General features: G+C 42.3%; 1 protein-coding gene across 2 annotated transcripts in view; it reads right to left on the bottom strand.

Moving 5' to 3' along the window:
- Positions 1 to 11,774, bottom strand: part of slco3a1a (solute carrier organic anion transporter family member 3A1a) — a 47,494-nt gene extending 35,720 nt beyond the window's left edge. For both annotated transcript variants that reach the window (XM_084059049.1, XM_084059050.1), the window contains exons 1-2: positions 11,084 to 11,774; positions 2,809 to 3,271 (exon numbers count right to left, since the gene is read on the bottom strand). In XM_084059049.1, the coding sequence (XP_083915175.1) occupies positions 2,809 to 3,271; positions 11,084 to 11,248 (628 nt within the window). In that variant the 5' untranslated portion in view covers positions 11,249 to 11,774. The remainder of the gene's footprint in view (positions 1 to 2,808; positions 3,272 to 11,083) is intronic.
- Between the last annotated feature and the right edge of the window lie 3,047 nt (positions 11,775 to 14,821).

Below are 14,821 nucleotides of genomic sequence, written 5' to 3'. Positions count from 1 at the left end.
CTTTGATCTCCCAAAAACGACACGATACCATCACCCATTTAATTAAAATAAACCGTGTCTTCACTTCAAAAACCTGGGCTCCGAAACGCTGTGCATAAGTGTTCCTCTGAGCTGTGGCTGAATATTCATGCTTCGAGCAACACGTACAGTAGCGCCGCAGTCATAATCCGGCAATGTCACAGTAGGAGATAGCTCATAGTGACACATCGCAGAGGAAGCTTTCCTTAACACGTTCGTCTTTACGTCTGTCTTCTCCTTTCCTGAGTATCATGTGCTACGGTTGAATTTCACCCATTCGGATTCTGCCAGTCATCCCCTCTCTCATTTCTTTCTTACTATGCCTCTTCCAACAAGTCAGCATTCCCTGTCAAGCCCTCTCCAATCATCTGACGAATATAAACAGAGATGGAAATGAGAAGAGCTTTCTAGGCTGTAGGGCATCTAAAGGAGGATGATGGTCTCTGGGGGCAAAAATCACTGTGATAATAACTTTAATATATCATGGGCCTTTCGAAATACCCACAATGATGCAGCGTTTAGCCCGACTTTGGTTAAGATCAGTGCCAAATCAAAACGATAACACCTCCTTATTTTCAGCATTGTTTTCTTTTACATGAATAATGAATGGAAATAAAACCCGGTGTCATGCCCTGCAGACCTAAGAGAAAGCTGGAAACAGGAAACAAGCAAACAATTGACCACGCTTGCACAAACACAACTTGGCCCCAAAGCTGCAACAATGTGGAACCGGGTGTGTGTGCGCAGGGACGAATAATCAGAATACATTATCGGCGGAGTGAAAAGAAATCTTACAGAAATTCAGACAATCTACTCCATTCATGGCCGCAGTGGGCACATGACACGCCTGCAGCATGGGGATTAGAACGATCAGCTGAGCACAACTCAATACCACATTGTTTGTCACTCCTCACCGGTTGTTTGTTCCTCTAGCTCTCTCCTTGTAGCTTATCAGGGAGGACAGGACCAAATCTCCCCCCTTGCCAAACTTCAATCAGCGCGAGTCAGCATTCTACTGTACACGATTTACAAGCCACCGTGGTGGGTGGTGCCAAAAGTTTATGCAAAGCGGAGCGTGCTGTTGTGGCTTAAAAATAAAAAATATTTTAAAAGTGATCAGATTTGGCCCTGTGATAAGACAACAACACCGCTGACTTTGTCGCCAGGTCACATCTGTATTTGACTGTCAACTGACAGCCATGCTGTATGCAGCCATGTGAAATGTGGATCGAAACTCAAAAGCTGTGTGTGTGTGTGTGTGTGTGTGTGTGTGTGTATGTGTATTAAATTAAACCGATACTTTGTGTTGCTTCGGCATTGAACATTTTGGCAAGCATTGCAATGCAGCCATACAACATACCTAATGTATAAGTATAAGGCTTTAATCTGTCTCTGTACTCATTGTCTATTTATGCACTCTATCGGACAGCGCACACAACACTGTCTGACACACCTTGTCTCTTCCCATCAAAGGCAGGTGCACTATGGTTTGGACAACAAATTGCAGCCAGGTTCCCCACAGACACAAGCAAAGCTATTATATGGAATTGTGGCTGAGGCTTGCTTCCCGGGTAACAGCCCTCTCGTTAACAAGAAAAATGGAAGGAAGAAGAAAGGCTGCACAAGCCATTTATGCGTTGGATATGATCCTTTGTCACCTTGACGACAGATCTTCAAAGCAAGTTTCTATCACGTAATGTTATGCATATGGTGTGTGGCTTAATGGCACAGTAATTCTCTTACAGGGGTGTAGTTTGATGTTTTGGAGGAAATTAAGCCTTCATGCAACATTTGTGGATGAAGCAAAGGAGAACCACTGTAGCTGATCCAAGTGATTTAGTAGAACTACTTACAAAATGGGATATAAATATCAAAAGAGGCTCCAAGATTCAGCCAACGACAGCAAACCATAGACATATCCCCAGCAATCACAGTATAATATTTGAATCTGGCCAGAAAGTGCTTTGAATGCACCTTTAAGCCCTGAAAAGCCACATCAGCAGCATCTTGCCTTTGAGAGGGGATTGAGGGGAGTAGAGATATTTAACCCCTATCTGTCCCGCTTGCCAACAGAAGCATCGTAATGGAGATTAAAAAGCTGCTAGATCTGCTCACCTGGCAGTCACATGGACAAAAAGTGTGGAGACAAAGGGAAGCAGAGTACTGTACAATTACAATACAAGAGCACCCCATACACACACACACACTGTATTGACACAAAGGCTGGGCGGCATGCACTGCACCTGCTGGCAGTGAATGGACAGCATAAAAACGCAGTAAAATCTGCAGTGTTCATTTAACTCGGAGAGTATAAAGAATCAGATTGATCCAAATAGACCGGTAACTCGGAGTTTGACCGAATTATACAAATATACAAACATTTCATATCAAACTATTCATTTGGTGATGCCTTTTTCATACAGGTTGATGCTTATTCGCGGTAAAATAGACCTTGCTTTGAAAACATATTACATTGCTTTATCACCTTGTTACATTCATGTTCTGTGTGGATGTCCTCATGTCAAAACAGCAGTTTCAATTAATGTGAATTAAGCGCATGAAATAAACGCTCTCAGAGTGTAAACACTGTATGCACCCAAATGGGTCCAGAGTTAAATGAACACTGAGGATTTCAATGCACATCCATGGCTGTGATGTTTCTGTTTGTTGTAACTACCTTAGGAGATAAGTGTGCTGTAACAAATCGATTGTTAAATGCCAGTGTGATAGCCATCTATTTGCCTTTTATTTTTTTAATATACTTTATCTGGCCTGTAATGAATGGCTCACCTATATAGAGTGACGAGTCTTTCTTCTTCACATGATCGTCGATGTAAGACACGCCCAGGGGCTGTACCGGGGTGGCCCCGATCCCCAGCAGTACCTGGGCTCCGATAAGCAGCAGGTACATCATGTTGGTGTTGGCCTTGTTGGCACAAAGTTTGTTCTCTGCCTGCTGCGCCGCTTGGCTGCTGGTGTTGGAGCAGACATCGCGGCTCAGCGACTCAGTCCGCCACATGATCTCCGTATACTCATACTGCTTCGTTAGGAACTCCGGCAGAGCCGAGAGGAGGGCGCCGAGGGCCATGACGATGCCCCCGCAGCCTATCAGCCGCGGCCGATGGGCTTTGGCCCCGAAGTAACTGACAAACAGGATGAGAGCCAGGTTACCAATCTCAAAGCTGCTGGCGATCACCCCGACGTCGGCACTCTGGAGGTTGAACCTTCGCTCCAGGGTGGTCAGAACGCTCACCTAGAAGAAATTAAAAAAACAATAATGATGCAGTTATTCGGGGTCATGGGATGTTCAATGGAGTGAAAATGCTACTCGGATGCAAAATCAAAACAGGGCACAGAAACCCAAAGATTTCCCTTCATTTTAGAATCAGTTAAATAATTAGCTTTTAGGTAAAGTAAGGTAAGGTAAAGTATAACTTTTAATTTTTTCCTCACAAATGGAATTTCACATCTGGTGGCATGATGTGAATAAGTTTCGACCTGAGGAGATGAGCTTCACATTGCATGAAAATACCACAATATTGAGAACAAGCCCTCACTTTTTTTTCCTCCTTTGGAACATACTGACTCACAGCGCTATTCAAATGTTCCACATTGTGGTTGAGTTAAAACCTCCTCCCTGCCAAGAGGCATTCCCCTTCAGGATCCACTGCTCTGTTTCTGATTAACCAAGGCACTGCGACATTTACTCCCACAGCTCTTTACTGAACTGCCTACCGCAAGCACTCTCTTTTTCCTGTTCCGTTCTTTGAAATAGGTGGGGGCACCACAACTTCTGACTTAAACGGAGAACACGAATACTATATCACCTCATTTGGGCGTTCCGGATGGTGATCAGCTATAGTTAGACGTGATCAAACATGTGACGTGTGTGTTGTGTGATATGATATCTGGGAACAAACTGCTGCCCCATGTGAACCACAATGTCACATTTGAACAATTCTCATACTATTTTCAGATCAGTCCCAAACTGCCCTGGGAAGGGCATGACTATTTTCCATGACCATTACCCTGGCAATTCCCACCAGGCTATGTTGAGCTTGGTTGGTTGGCTTGGGCCCCGATCAGACAGGACGTGTTTTGTAGGCACTGTGCCGCCTTTTTGTGAAGTTTACTACTTTTCTGCGTTAATGCTTTGATAGTATATTTTTAACATAAATACAAAAATGCATTAAAAAAACAACATACAGTATATATATATACACATAAACATAAAAGAAAAAGTTCCGAAATTTGTGTGTGGTATATTATTTCTCTGTCGTAATAATGCTTTTTGGCAATAACTTTTATACCGTTGGAAATCTGTTTATTGGCCTTTTAAATAGTGCCCTATTTGTAAGGAACATGCATTTGAGGGTTTCGCTTACGAAAAATATGACAAATCTCTGCCAATGCTGAACATCTGCTGTTGCTACTGACTCTTGTTTTGAGCTGCCTACCCCAGGAGCCCCCAGATACCCATGGTACCTCGGGGCGTGGGGGGCTTTGTGTCTCCCCAAGTCCCCATAGGATCCCACTCTAACTGAGGTCTGTTACAGTGGGATCCTCTGGAGACACAGAGCCCATGTACTGATTATCATGGACCCCCATGACAGACACGGATTTATAGGACATAAATAAAAACATGTTTTTTTTTTACAACTACATACGTTTGTGATAATGGTGGGTCTTATAGTGAGATGATTGGTCATAAAAAAGGGTATCTGTGCATTTATGAATCCACAGTTTTGAATGCACCTTTGAGCTTTATCCCATTCCTGTCTCCCATCTCACAAATGCCATTGTCATCAAAATGTTAAATCTTGAGTCGCTCAGCAGAAAGCGAATGGGAGATTGATTATGCCGACTCACGGAATGTTTAGAGGTTTTGTATGCAAATGACTTCATTCGGCAGTACTTTATTTTTATTTTTTATTCAATAATGCTATTAATCAAACATCCATGCAAGAGGGGGGAAAGAAAGAGAGTTCAATCCAAGCTTCTACAGCAGCATCTACTGTAGACAATGTGGCTTCCCAGTCCAAACATTCCTGGAACCATGGAGAGTTGGCCTTGAAACCCTCATATCCCTCCCATCCTCAGAACAAATGCCAACCATAAGCAACCGGTTGACACCGTACTAAGGCTTGTGCTCTGTGCAGAGACTAAGGGCCAGCACCCCCCCCCTCTCACCCTACCACTTGGCCCTACCCGGTAGGGAAATATGTCCCGTTCCTTAAGGCAACTCTCCACCGCGCCGACGTCGGCCGCGGAAGGCGTTGGAAAGCGTCTGCTGCTGAAAATCTGTAAATGTTGCCGTGTCGTCGGGTCGGGACTTGTAGGATAGGGCCGAACGCCGGCCGAACATGCTCGGTCAGGTTGCGACAGTTAGAGCCCGTCGATAGCCGTGGGGTGGTGAAGAGGGGGGAGAGAGGGTGGTAAAGGCTCCGTAGAGCACCATGATTGGCTGTTTATCTTGATGTTAGCTTGTTGTTTTACATCTCCTCTGCCTCTGGTGCACGAGTACGCCTAGATAAGCCAGAGACATTGCCCGTCGCACTTTTGAACTAGATACCATATTCTCAACTCTTGATACCGATCAACTCCAAAGCAAAGCATTACTACGTCTCGTCTGTGACTAGCGCTGCGCAACAATGCTCTGTCTTGTTGTTTGTTTTGTTGTTTTGGTCAAGATGCTGCCTTAGCTTTCGGCCCCCTGAGCGCTGCAGGCTTCTGCAGACTACTACAGAGTTATTTCATGTGATCTCCTCTGACGCATGCGCACAACAATGTGCCGACAGTTTGCAAATTTTGCGCAGAACGTTTTTTACTTCCGACTAGAACAGACTGCCAGTCTGTTGTAGTCTGAAGAAGTAGTCTGTTTGGTGGAGAGTCACCTTTACGTGCATCGAGGGGTAGGGCGCATCTTTACCCAGCAACCCTTCTGTTTGGAGCATACAAACATGCAACTAATAAAATACAGAGCAGAAAATGAGGAACAATTTATAAACAAGTGAAAACATTAAACCCTATATACTTCATTAAGCAGAGTCCCCCAAGGCCTACCAGATCCTCTCGCAGTATTTTCCTCTACACCAAATGTATTCACTGAAAGTAGAGGATCTACATGTGTTTGTAAGCTTGTAGATCGGCTGTTTTTGCAGAATGTTCTCCCCAGGAATAGGGATGCTAGGGTTCAAGTGGTTAACCTTTTGGTATTAATATTGAGAAAATAATTCTTTTCTTTGAGAAAATTGATACTCATAGTTACAATATTTCCTCATCTGTCAAACAGCCACTAGGAGAAGAACAGATTGAAGTTCAGAACTTAAGTGTCCCGTTTCAAACACTGGCACTTAGAGGGATAGTGCGAAGGGGGGGTATTGGCCCTAAATCTTTTTTAGTTTGTTTGTTGCTTTTTACCCCTTTTTTCTGCCCAATTTAGTTATAGTGCCAATTGATTTCTACCCACACACATTTCTGTCTGTTGCCACTGCTGTTGTAACCTACTGGCTCACCTGACAGTGAGGAGCCCCCACCGGGAGGACGTAGAGCCTTCGTCCCACTCCTCCCACCCAACACTCCCCGCTGACAGATGCCACCCCAGCCCGTAGGAGTACAGTATGTGCAGTGCCAAATATCATCCTCACTGCCCGGCTTCCCTCCACTGAACACGGGCCAACTATGTTCGTATAGACGCTCAACAAAGCCGGACGCACCGCAGTGGATTCGAACCCCTGGACTCCGCAGTGGTGGGGCAGCTACTTTACCACTGCGCCGCCCCCCGGGCGACCGGGCCCTAAACCTAAGGCATGATTTATACTTAAATAGCAGATTCGCAATGCGGATGCGACGCATCGTGAGCTTGTAGATTGGCTATTTTGGCACGCGATGAAGCATAAATTATAGGCATAACACTCGCTGTTGAACAGTGCACCAAAGTACAGTAGAGGGATGGGAGCTACCACCCAATCCGATCCAATTCCATTATCCCAGGTCTCAGACAGTGTGACGCACAGTAGTCAGCTACTTCTCCCAGCTCAGCGATGTAATTAATTTGTGGGGGCCAAGCCCCCTTTTCCCACATTAAGTATGTTTGTACCTCTGCTCTTAGGCCAGTGGTTCTCAAAGAGCGGTCCGAGGACCCCCAGGGGTCCTTGAGGGGGTCCCCAGCTAAATGAGTTAATATAGCATTAGAATCAGTTTGACCACTTTAACTATAGAATGATTTTTGTTTTGTTTTTTATCTACAATCTCTATCTTAACTATTTTGAATATTTTGAATTTTGTTTCTACACAAATCTTGTATGGGGGTCCCCAGCTCCCTGCCAAAAACTATTTTCAGATCGGGGTCTGTGGCCAAAATAATACCTTATTTGGGGGGTCCTTGACATGAAAAGATTTGAGAACCACTGTCTTAGGCTATGTTTAGACCGACAGCTCAGATCAGATTTTTGGCCTATCCAGATTGTAATCACATTGGTTTTTAGTCTAAACAGCAGAAGACTACAACACAATAAGAGAATGCATGCTTTACAGACTTATACAGGCAAGTACAGTTAGATTAAACAGGTGCCACTGCCAATACGAACCCATCCAGGTCTAAACAGTCATTTGAGAAAATACTTTCTCAACTGTTAGATTTATTGTGTGCTTACATAACCAGTAAAATATTTTTTCCAGTTGTTTTCATTAACAATGTGTGGCCTCAAGATAAGACCACCTTCACTGGCAATCGAAATACATTCCAAAATACTTTCTGTAAACAGGAGCATGCCTCCTGTATAAGCACATTGAATTCCAGTTTCCTGAGATATAAATACAGACTTTTTCCAAACAAAAGTCCACATCCACCTCAGGTTCTTTCCTGCTTTGTGCAAGGGCTTATAATCTGATAGTCATACCGTGACAGTCAAAGAATAAGATAGTTAGAGGGTAGAGGGACAATAGTGGATGCATAAAAAAAAAGATTTAGCTGTAAGTAGTGTACTGTGAGACACAAAGTCCACGTCACTATACATTGCCACAGAATAAAGTCCTGTGTTAATCTAATTCCAAAAGTGTAAACATTCTTAGAGTTTACACTTTCATAAGAGTTTAATTAACAGTGAGGATTTTATTGTGCATTAGCCTGGACTTGAAATGTGTAAATGCTAATTCAGTTTCTATGACAAATGTACAAATGTAAATAAATAATTTGAATTAAAAGTTCATGTGTAATGGAATGGAAAACATAAATGCACATTATCATTTAAACACCCATTAAACAGCAAATACACAGAAAATCCTCAGTGTTATTTAACTCTTGAGTGTACAGATCTAAACAAATGTACCTGTGGCTCCATTTGTACACTCACAAGAGTTAACCACTTACACCCTATATACTTTGTTGTCGCAGTGGTGCAACGTGTTGCAAGCTTGTAAAGTTGCTATCCCAATTTGCAATTTGCAACAACCTTTTGCAACAACCGAGGAGTTTGCCTCTGTGTTAATCTAACTGTGAGAGTGCTTATGAAGAAAGATCCTTTTTACATTACACAACGCGGCACAGAGTGCCGCGCTACGAGATGTGCAAATCTTTGAATATATATTCTTTTAAAGCAAACATTTTTAACTCAAATCTTTGCTTCTGGGGGTTCCTGGAACAACATATTTTGAGATGGGGGTCGGCAGACAAATACATATAATTTTGGGGGTCCTTGACATGAAAAAGTTTGAGCACCACTGATATAGAAACATATGTTTTTCAGAATACTGTTGAGATTTAGAAGACATTTGCAGAATCGGCTTCAGGTATTAATGGGTTAAACTGGTTCTTCTGTGGGCATTCGACTGCATTCCAGTAATAACAAGAACAACAACATTGTTGTGTTGCTAAGATGAGTAAGTTGTGCTGCTGTAAGCCACTAATGGAGAGCACGCCCCGTGGCACTTGGGTTTTGGCCCTTAACGGCCTGCACACTCTTACTGTAAGTCCCATCAATCCAATCATGGATACAACAATAGCTCATGTAGCGCGGCAGCTTCAGCTCCATTGACGGTAACACTGTTGTGTTTACAATAATAAAGCATAACAAATAGCCTCATGTGTTTGTCCAAGGTAAATCGTGTTGTTCCTCTCACACCCAAGGCCATCATTTTGCAATCCTCACCTCATGCCCCGAGTTTACTTTTTCAAATTGGCATGTTTGAGCAGGTGGCCAAAATTGGAGGGTTGTTATGAACAACACAGCTGCTGTCCCTTTTCTGTGTATAAGACATAAATGATAGATTCTCACGAACAAGTCTCTCTTCCAGCCGGATGACATTCTGACTGTTAAAATGCTGCCCTGGCAGCCCTGCCTCTCCAATGTAATGTGCAAGGTAGAGCTCGAGGCTCCATACAGAATGGACAGTGTTGCATTCCAAATATTGCAACATTTCACTTCAGGCTATTTGATGGAGACAGAAATGTAGACAGAAAGTCTCAAAATGTTTCTTAGAAAGTTAACACTCACAGAACAAATAAACAAGAACAATAAAGGCGTTTTGTATGAGTTTAACTTGAACTGTAAAATGTCATATTGGGGGTTGTTTCTGAAAGTGTGCATATAAATATGAGGTGACTTTCAAAATAATGTATAAATGTATTAATTTTATGTTTGACTGCATGCATTGTTGTACTTAACGGTTATTAAGATACGATCCATAAACGCAGGCTACTAAGGGACAAAATGTTTTGTATCACTTATGTCATGTTCATCAGACGTGTCATTGACAATGATTCTTGCAGCTAATACAGAAAAACTAACTTGAAAAGAATAAAACAATGGAAGGAATTATAATAGAAGGATAAAGTCTTAAATTCTTCATTATAAATTGCAATGTATGGTGCCTTGACCTTGGTGATGGTTAACACTGTATAACTATTAAATTAGCCTATATAAAAGGTGGCATGAACTTGCTCTCCAAAATGCTAGACATGTTTTAGTACAATACATGTTTAGGCTACTTGTATGTAGCCTATCTTGTGCTTTCACCTTTTATATTGTGGATATGCTACTGTAGATATTCACGCATTTCATTTCAGTAGGCTAAATTCCTATGTTGACATTAAATAAACAACCTTAAATTACAATAGGCTACTTCTTCCAAAAGGCAACATGGCACTTAACTATTATTATCTATTATAATTATTAGCCTATAATTATTATCATTTTCTACTTCAACACCAATACCATGCATTCAGCATCTAGGTTACCCGTTCATTGTTGGTCTATAATACCGCAGTAAAAAATAAATAAATAAATAATTTTCAAATGATGCTAATGGCAGGCAGGCTGCAGAATCACTGCACGTGTAATTACATTAGAATGAGCCATTCATTCAAACGATAGAACAGCTCTGCCTGTCTGTTGGGTTGGGGAGAGCCAGCCATACCATAGCTGTATAGAAGCAGGCAGCAGCACAACAAGCCCACCTAGCCGGTTACTTATGTCATTATGTCACACATACTGTACTGTCTGTGTCTGTGGCACGTTTGACAGTACTTTGATTACTGTAGTGCATCAAGCAACTATCATGCAAGCACAATCCAAATCCAATAAAGCTGCGTATGACTTTGCATTGTAGGCTATATTGATTGACTGATTGATTGAATACTTTATTAGACAGAAATGCAAACAGCACGTCATACACTTGGGTCTAAAAGGATTTACACAAAAAAAGTCCCTAGTGGACTTGTTTCCATTGAGGTCCTACGTATGCAATTCATCGACATAGCATAAAAATAACACCAAAAATCAATATCATCACAAATATAAAACCCTATATGTACAGAGTAGGGAAAAAAAGGGGGGGGGGTAAAGAGGGAGAGGGGGGGGGGTCACCTTTCTAAGGGAGAAGTGATCATTTCATGTATGTATGTATGTATGTAATGATCATTACCCACCACTTGATTTATAAAAAAAAACGACGTCTCGCGAGCAGTTGCCTATACAGCCCACTTGGGTCTGCAGACTCTAGTCTGCACCCCCCCCCCAGCCCCCCCCCTCCCCCCAGCAAGTCTAGTATGTAATAATCTACTCACCAGGTATGCTCCCACCGTGCCCTGTGCCAACATCAGCGCGCATTCCGCTATCAGGAATATCTTGATGTTGGAGAAGCATGACTTCTTGTTGTGGGGGTCATCGGGCTGCAGTATGTTGTCTCCGCTGCTCCTGTTGTCCGAGTCCCGGTGCTTCTTCACCTGCATCCTTGCAGCGCTGCTGCTCCAGCACTTCAGATTGAATGAAGCACTGCTGCGAAAAAACCCTCCAGAGAGGAGAAGATGATGACCCGGCCGGCTGGAAGACAGTCAGTGTTACCGCGGCTCTCTCCTCCCCGCAGACTGCATCGATCGGTGCCCTTGGCGTCGCTTCTATCACTGTCACTGATATTTTGTCCGTCACACCCTCTTTTTCCTCTTTTTACATATGACAAACTACGACTTGGAAAGAATAAACATTGCTCGTCCCTCGTCGACGCACAGGGACGTGTGAACTCCCTGACGATGTTAGACTCCCTGACGATGTTCTTCTCCTCAATCTCAAAGGCACGAGTGAATCATGACAGGCGCCGGATTTTCTGTCAAAACGCATTATTTTTTTACCCGGCCTTTTCCCTTGGTAGATTGTTGATTCTAGCTCAAATTCCCGATTATTCCGAGTAGAGGCTTCTCGCCACGGCGCCACTGCTCTGCACCGCCATGGGGCAATGGTTGTACACGCACACTATGTGTGTGAACGACTGCCTTGTGTGAGCTCCAGATTTCTCTTCGATAAGGTAAGGGTTTAGTTCCCATTGCCCGGGGGGGTGGTTTGATGAGTAGTGGCGCCAGGGATTGGCTGGTTGGTTGTCAAGCAACTACTGTCTGTCTGCGTAAACTCTATAATGCAGGGGTCTTCAACGTTTTTCAGACCAAGGACCCCCTCTCTGAGAGAGAGATGAAGCAGGGACCCCCACTATATTGTATACAATTCTGTTGCGGATTAAACCTTTTCACAGATTTCATAGATAGCTCCATAAGAATTGTTTGACAACACTATCATCAGTGTTAGATTCATGTTATGTGTATTTTTAGACATCTAACCACTTAAAACGTAAATACTTAGACAACTTGACCTTTCACTCTGTACTTAGTTAGTTTTCCCCCCTCTCTTTGCCAAAAATATCCGATCTACAAGCTCACAATGCCTCGCGTTTTTGTCTGTAAAGTTCTTGAGGATGCTGTAGGGTTAAAGTGGTTAATGTAACAAAATGGCCCAAATGAATTTAAACTAGAGCTAGATTATGTTGACTAACCAGTTATTCCTGTAATTATTGGTCATATTATTATATACATCTATATTTTCTACACATTTGATTTGAACAAAATGTTTTGTCTCCTTGCATCCGCGGTTGCCCTGACAACCAACTACCCAGTCACAGAGCGGAGGTCTCTTTAGGCTATGGGATATAGACTTCACTAGACAGTGGCTTGTGGCGCTGTGCAGTGCAGCAGCATGCACCAAAAAAGTCTATGCGATTTACCTTTGCCTTGATGGGCCTAATTAAATGATGCCAATACATTATGAGAGTACTTCTTCAGAAACAAAACCAAGAATACCGATGACGATCATGATGATTATTATTATTATGCTGCTCCTGATGATGATGATGATGATTATGATGTGAAAAGTCTATTAAGATGGATGACACGCACAAACATGCATTAGCCAGCAATACTCGTATCCCTATCTGTAGCTGTATTTTAGCTCCTGTCCTTATTTTTCTAATAATGTTATTATTAGAAAAAAATGTACATTATATTTGAATGTACATTAAAGGCACTACGTTTTTGAAAAAAAGAAAAAATGTTATGTTAAAAAAGTTAAAGTACAGTCTTGTTGTTCCATCACTCCAGCTCTTTAGTAAACAGAAAAAAATCAGGATACTGAAAATGTTTATCCAATCAGGAGAGTAAACCCCACAAAGATAATGTATCAGCTTAAATGTTATAGGTAGTGTTCAAGTAGGCTAACACTTATGTCTGTTCTTTTTTTTTCTTCTTTTTTTCTTTCTGTTCAGTCACGTACGCAGTGTCTCAGAAGTCACAATGTCTGAGTTGCATTTGCACCTCAGCAGATGACATTAGATGTAACTATTTTTGATCATCCTTTTAATTTCCTTTTCGGCAATTCTACGCTCTTGTAAGGGCCTAGTTCAGGTGTATGTGTTCTTCTCTGACCACAAATGGTTCACGTCCTGTTCTACAGAAGCAGGATGTAGTGGTCTGTGAAGACTACAAGAAAGAGACAAGAGGAGAGAAATGTGAAATCAGCTGGGGCAGCATAGGACAGGGCATCAAGGCCACTGTAGCCTCAGGGGCCAGGGCATATCATTTTTTGAAGGGCAGAAGGCCAAACCCTTCCTGCCCTGCCCATAGACATATACTGTTAGTTGTCCAGAACAGCCGATCGGACCGATATGCCCATAGATGGCCATATAGGCCTATGGGCATACAGTACTGATGACATCATGGAACTCCATATATGAGCATAAAAAGGACACAGTTTGGGTAAGAATCTCCAATCAAGTACACTTGTTTACATGCTACATCTGAAGGAAGTGACATATTATGAAAAGGTTTTATTTAAATATCCAAACCTATCTGGGAGGTTATGAGAAATGTAAATCTAATCAAGTGTTGGTTTCAAAATGTTTGTTTTAAGCAAAGACTGATGGTGCAAAGCTGTACTGTTGACTTACACATTTACAGGTGTGTGTCTGTGTGCGCGTGCACGCGTGCGTGCTTGTGAATGAATATGGTTGGTTATTATTCTATAGCAGCAGCTCTAGTGCTTCAGTGCATTCCATTCCTGAATAATAATTCTCCAACCTTTAGAAAAGGAGTCAGCAAAGGTTATAAATTGTATGTCTCTGTCGTTCTCTCCTCACTCACGATTTCCCTCTTTCTCCACCTAAATTATCGAGCTGACAAGAAAAAATATGTTATTTACCCCTGCCCATAGCTAATGACTACAGCCTTGCCTAGACTAGTAGAAAATGTGGTGCTTCAATTCTGCTTTAATATGCTGGAGATACACAATAAGTGATTTTATAACCAAGATTTTTAACCAGCGTTTTTGCATTTTGTAGCCAAACATAGATTAAGGATTAACCCAGTGTAATCAAAATGCAGCATATTCAGTTACCAAACTGACAGATTAGGACATTTCAGAGGAACAGTCACTCATTTAAAACAAATGAGAGGTGAAGGTCAACTGCTGAGTGCACTGCCTGGGATATGGACCACATCCAAGCAACTGATAGGAGAAGTGCCTTTCGCTGGGTTTGTATGTCTGAATCTACTGTATATGGTCTGAATGTGAAAATGTGTGCCTGTGTCTGTATGCACTTACTACTACTGTACATACATACTGTAGACTTGTTTAGGCATGAATCACGTTGAACAAGTTGGTGGGTGGAAATGGATCAGACCTACGCCAGGAATGTAGTCTATGAATGGAAACATCTAATACAGAGTATAACTGTTCTATCCTCTGAAGTCTCAGTTATTTATAGGATTTGAAAAGGTTGGAGCATGGAATTGAAGCCCAACCCTTCTTCTGGGAATCATTAGGAAATTGGCTGAAAAGCAGGAGGAAAAAGCAGGGATACAAACAATACAGCAGAAATTTCCTGTTATTGGTTATATTGAGTCAGAAATGTCTGGATTAGATTCAGATTCAGATACATTCTTTATTGTCCACAGAGGACATTTGTTTTCATGGTGTGTATGCAATTA

Source organism: Gymnoscopelus microlampas (assembly GCF_963454915.1).
Source record: "Gymnoscopelus microlampas genome assembly, chromosome: 6".
Taxonomy (NCBI): Eukaryota; Metazoa; Chordata; class Actinopteri; order Myctophiformes; family Myctophidae; genus Gymnoscopelus; species Gymnoscopelus microlampas.
This window is presented reverse-complemented; position numbering and strand designations above follow the sequence as displayed.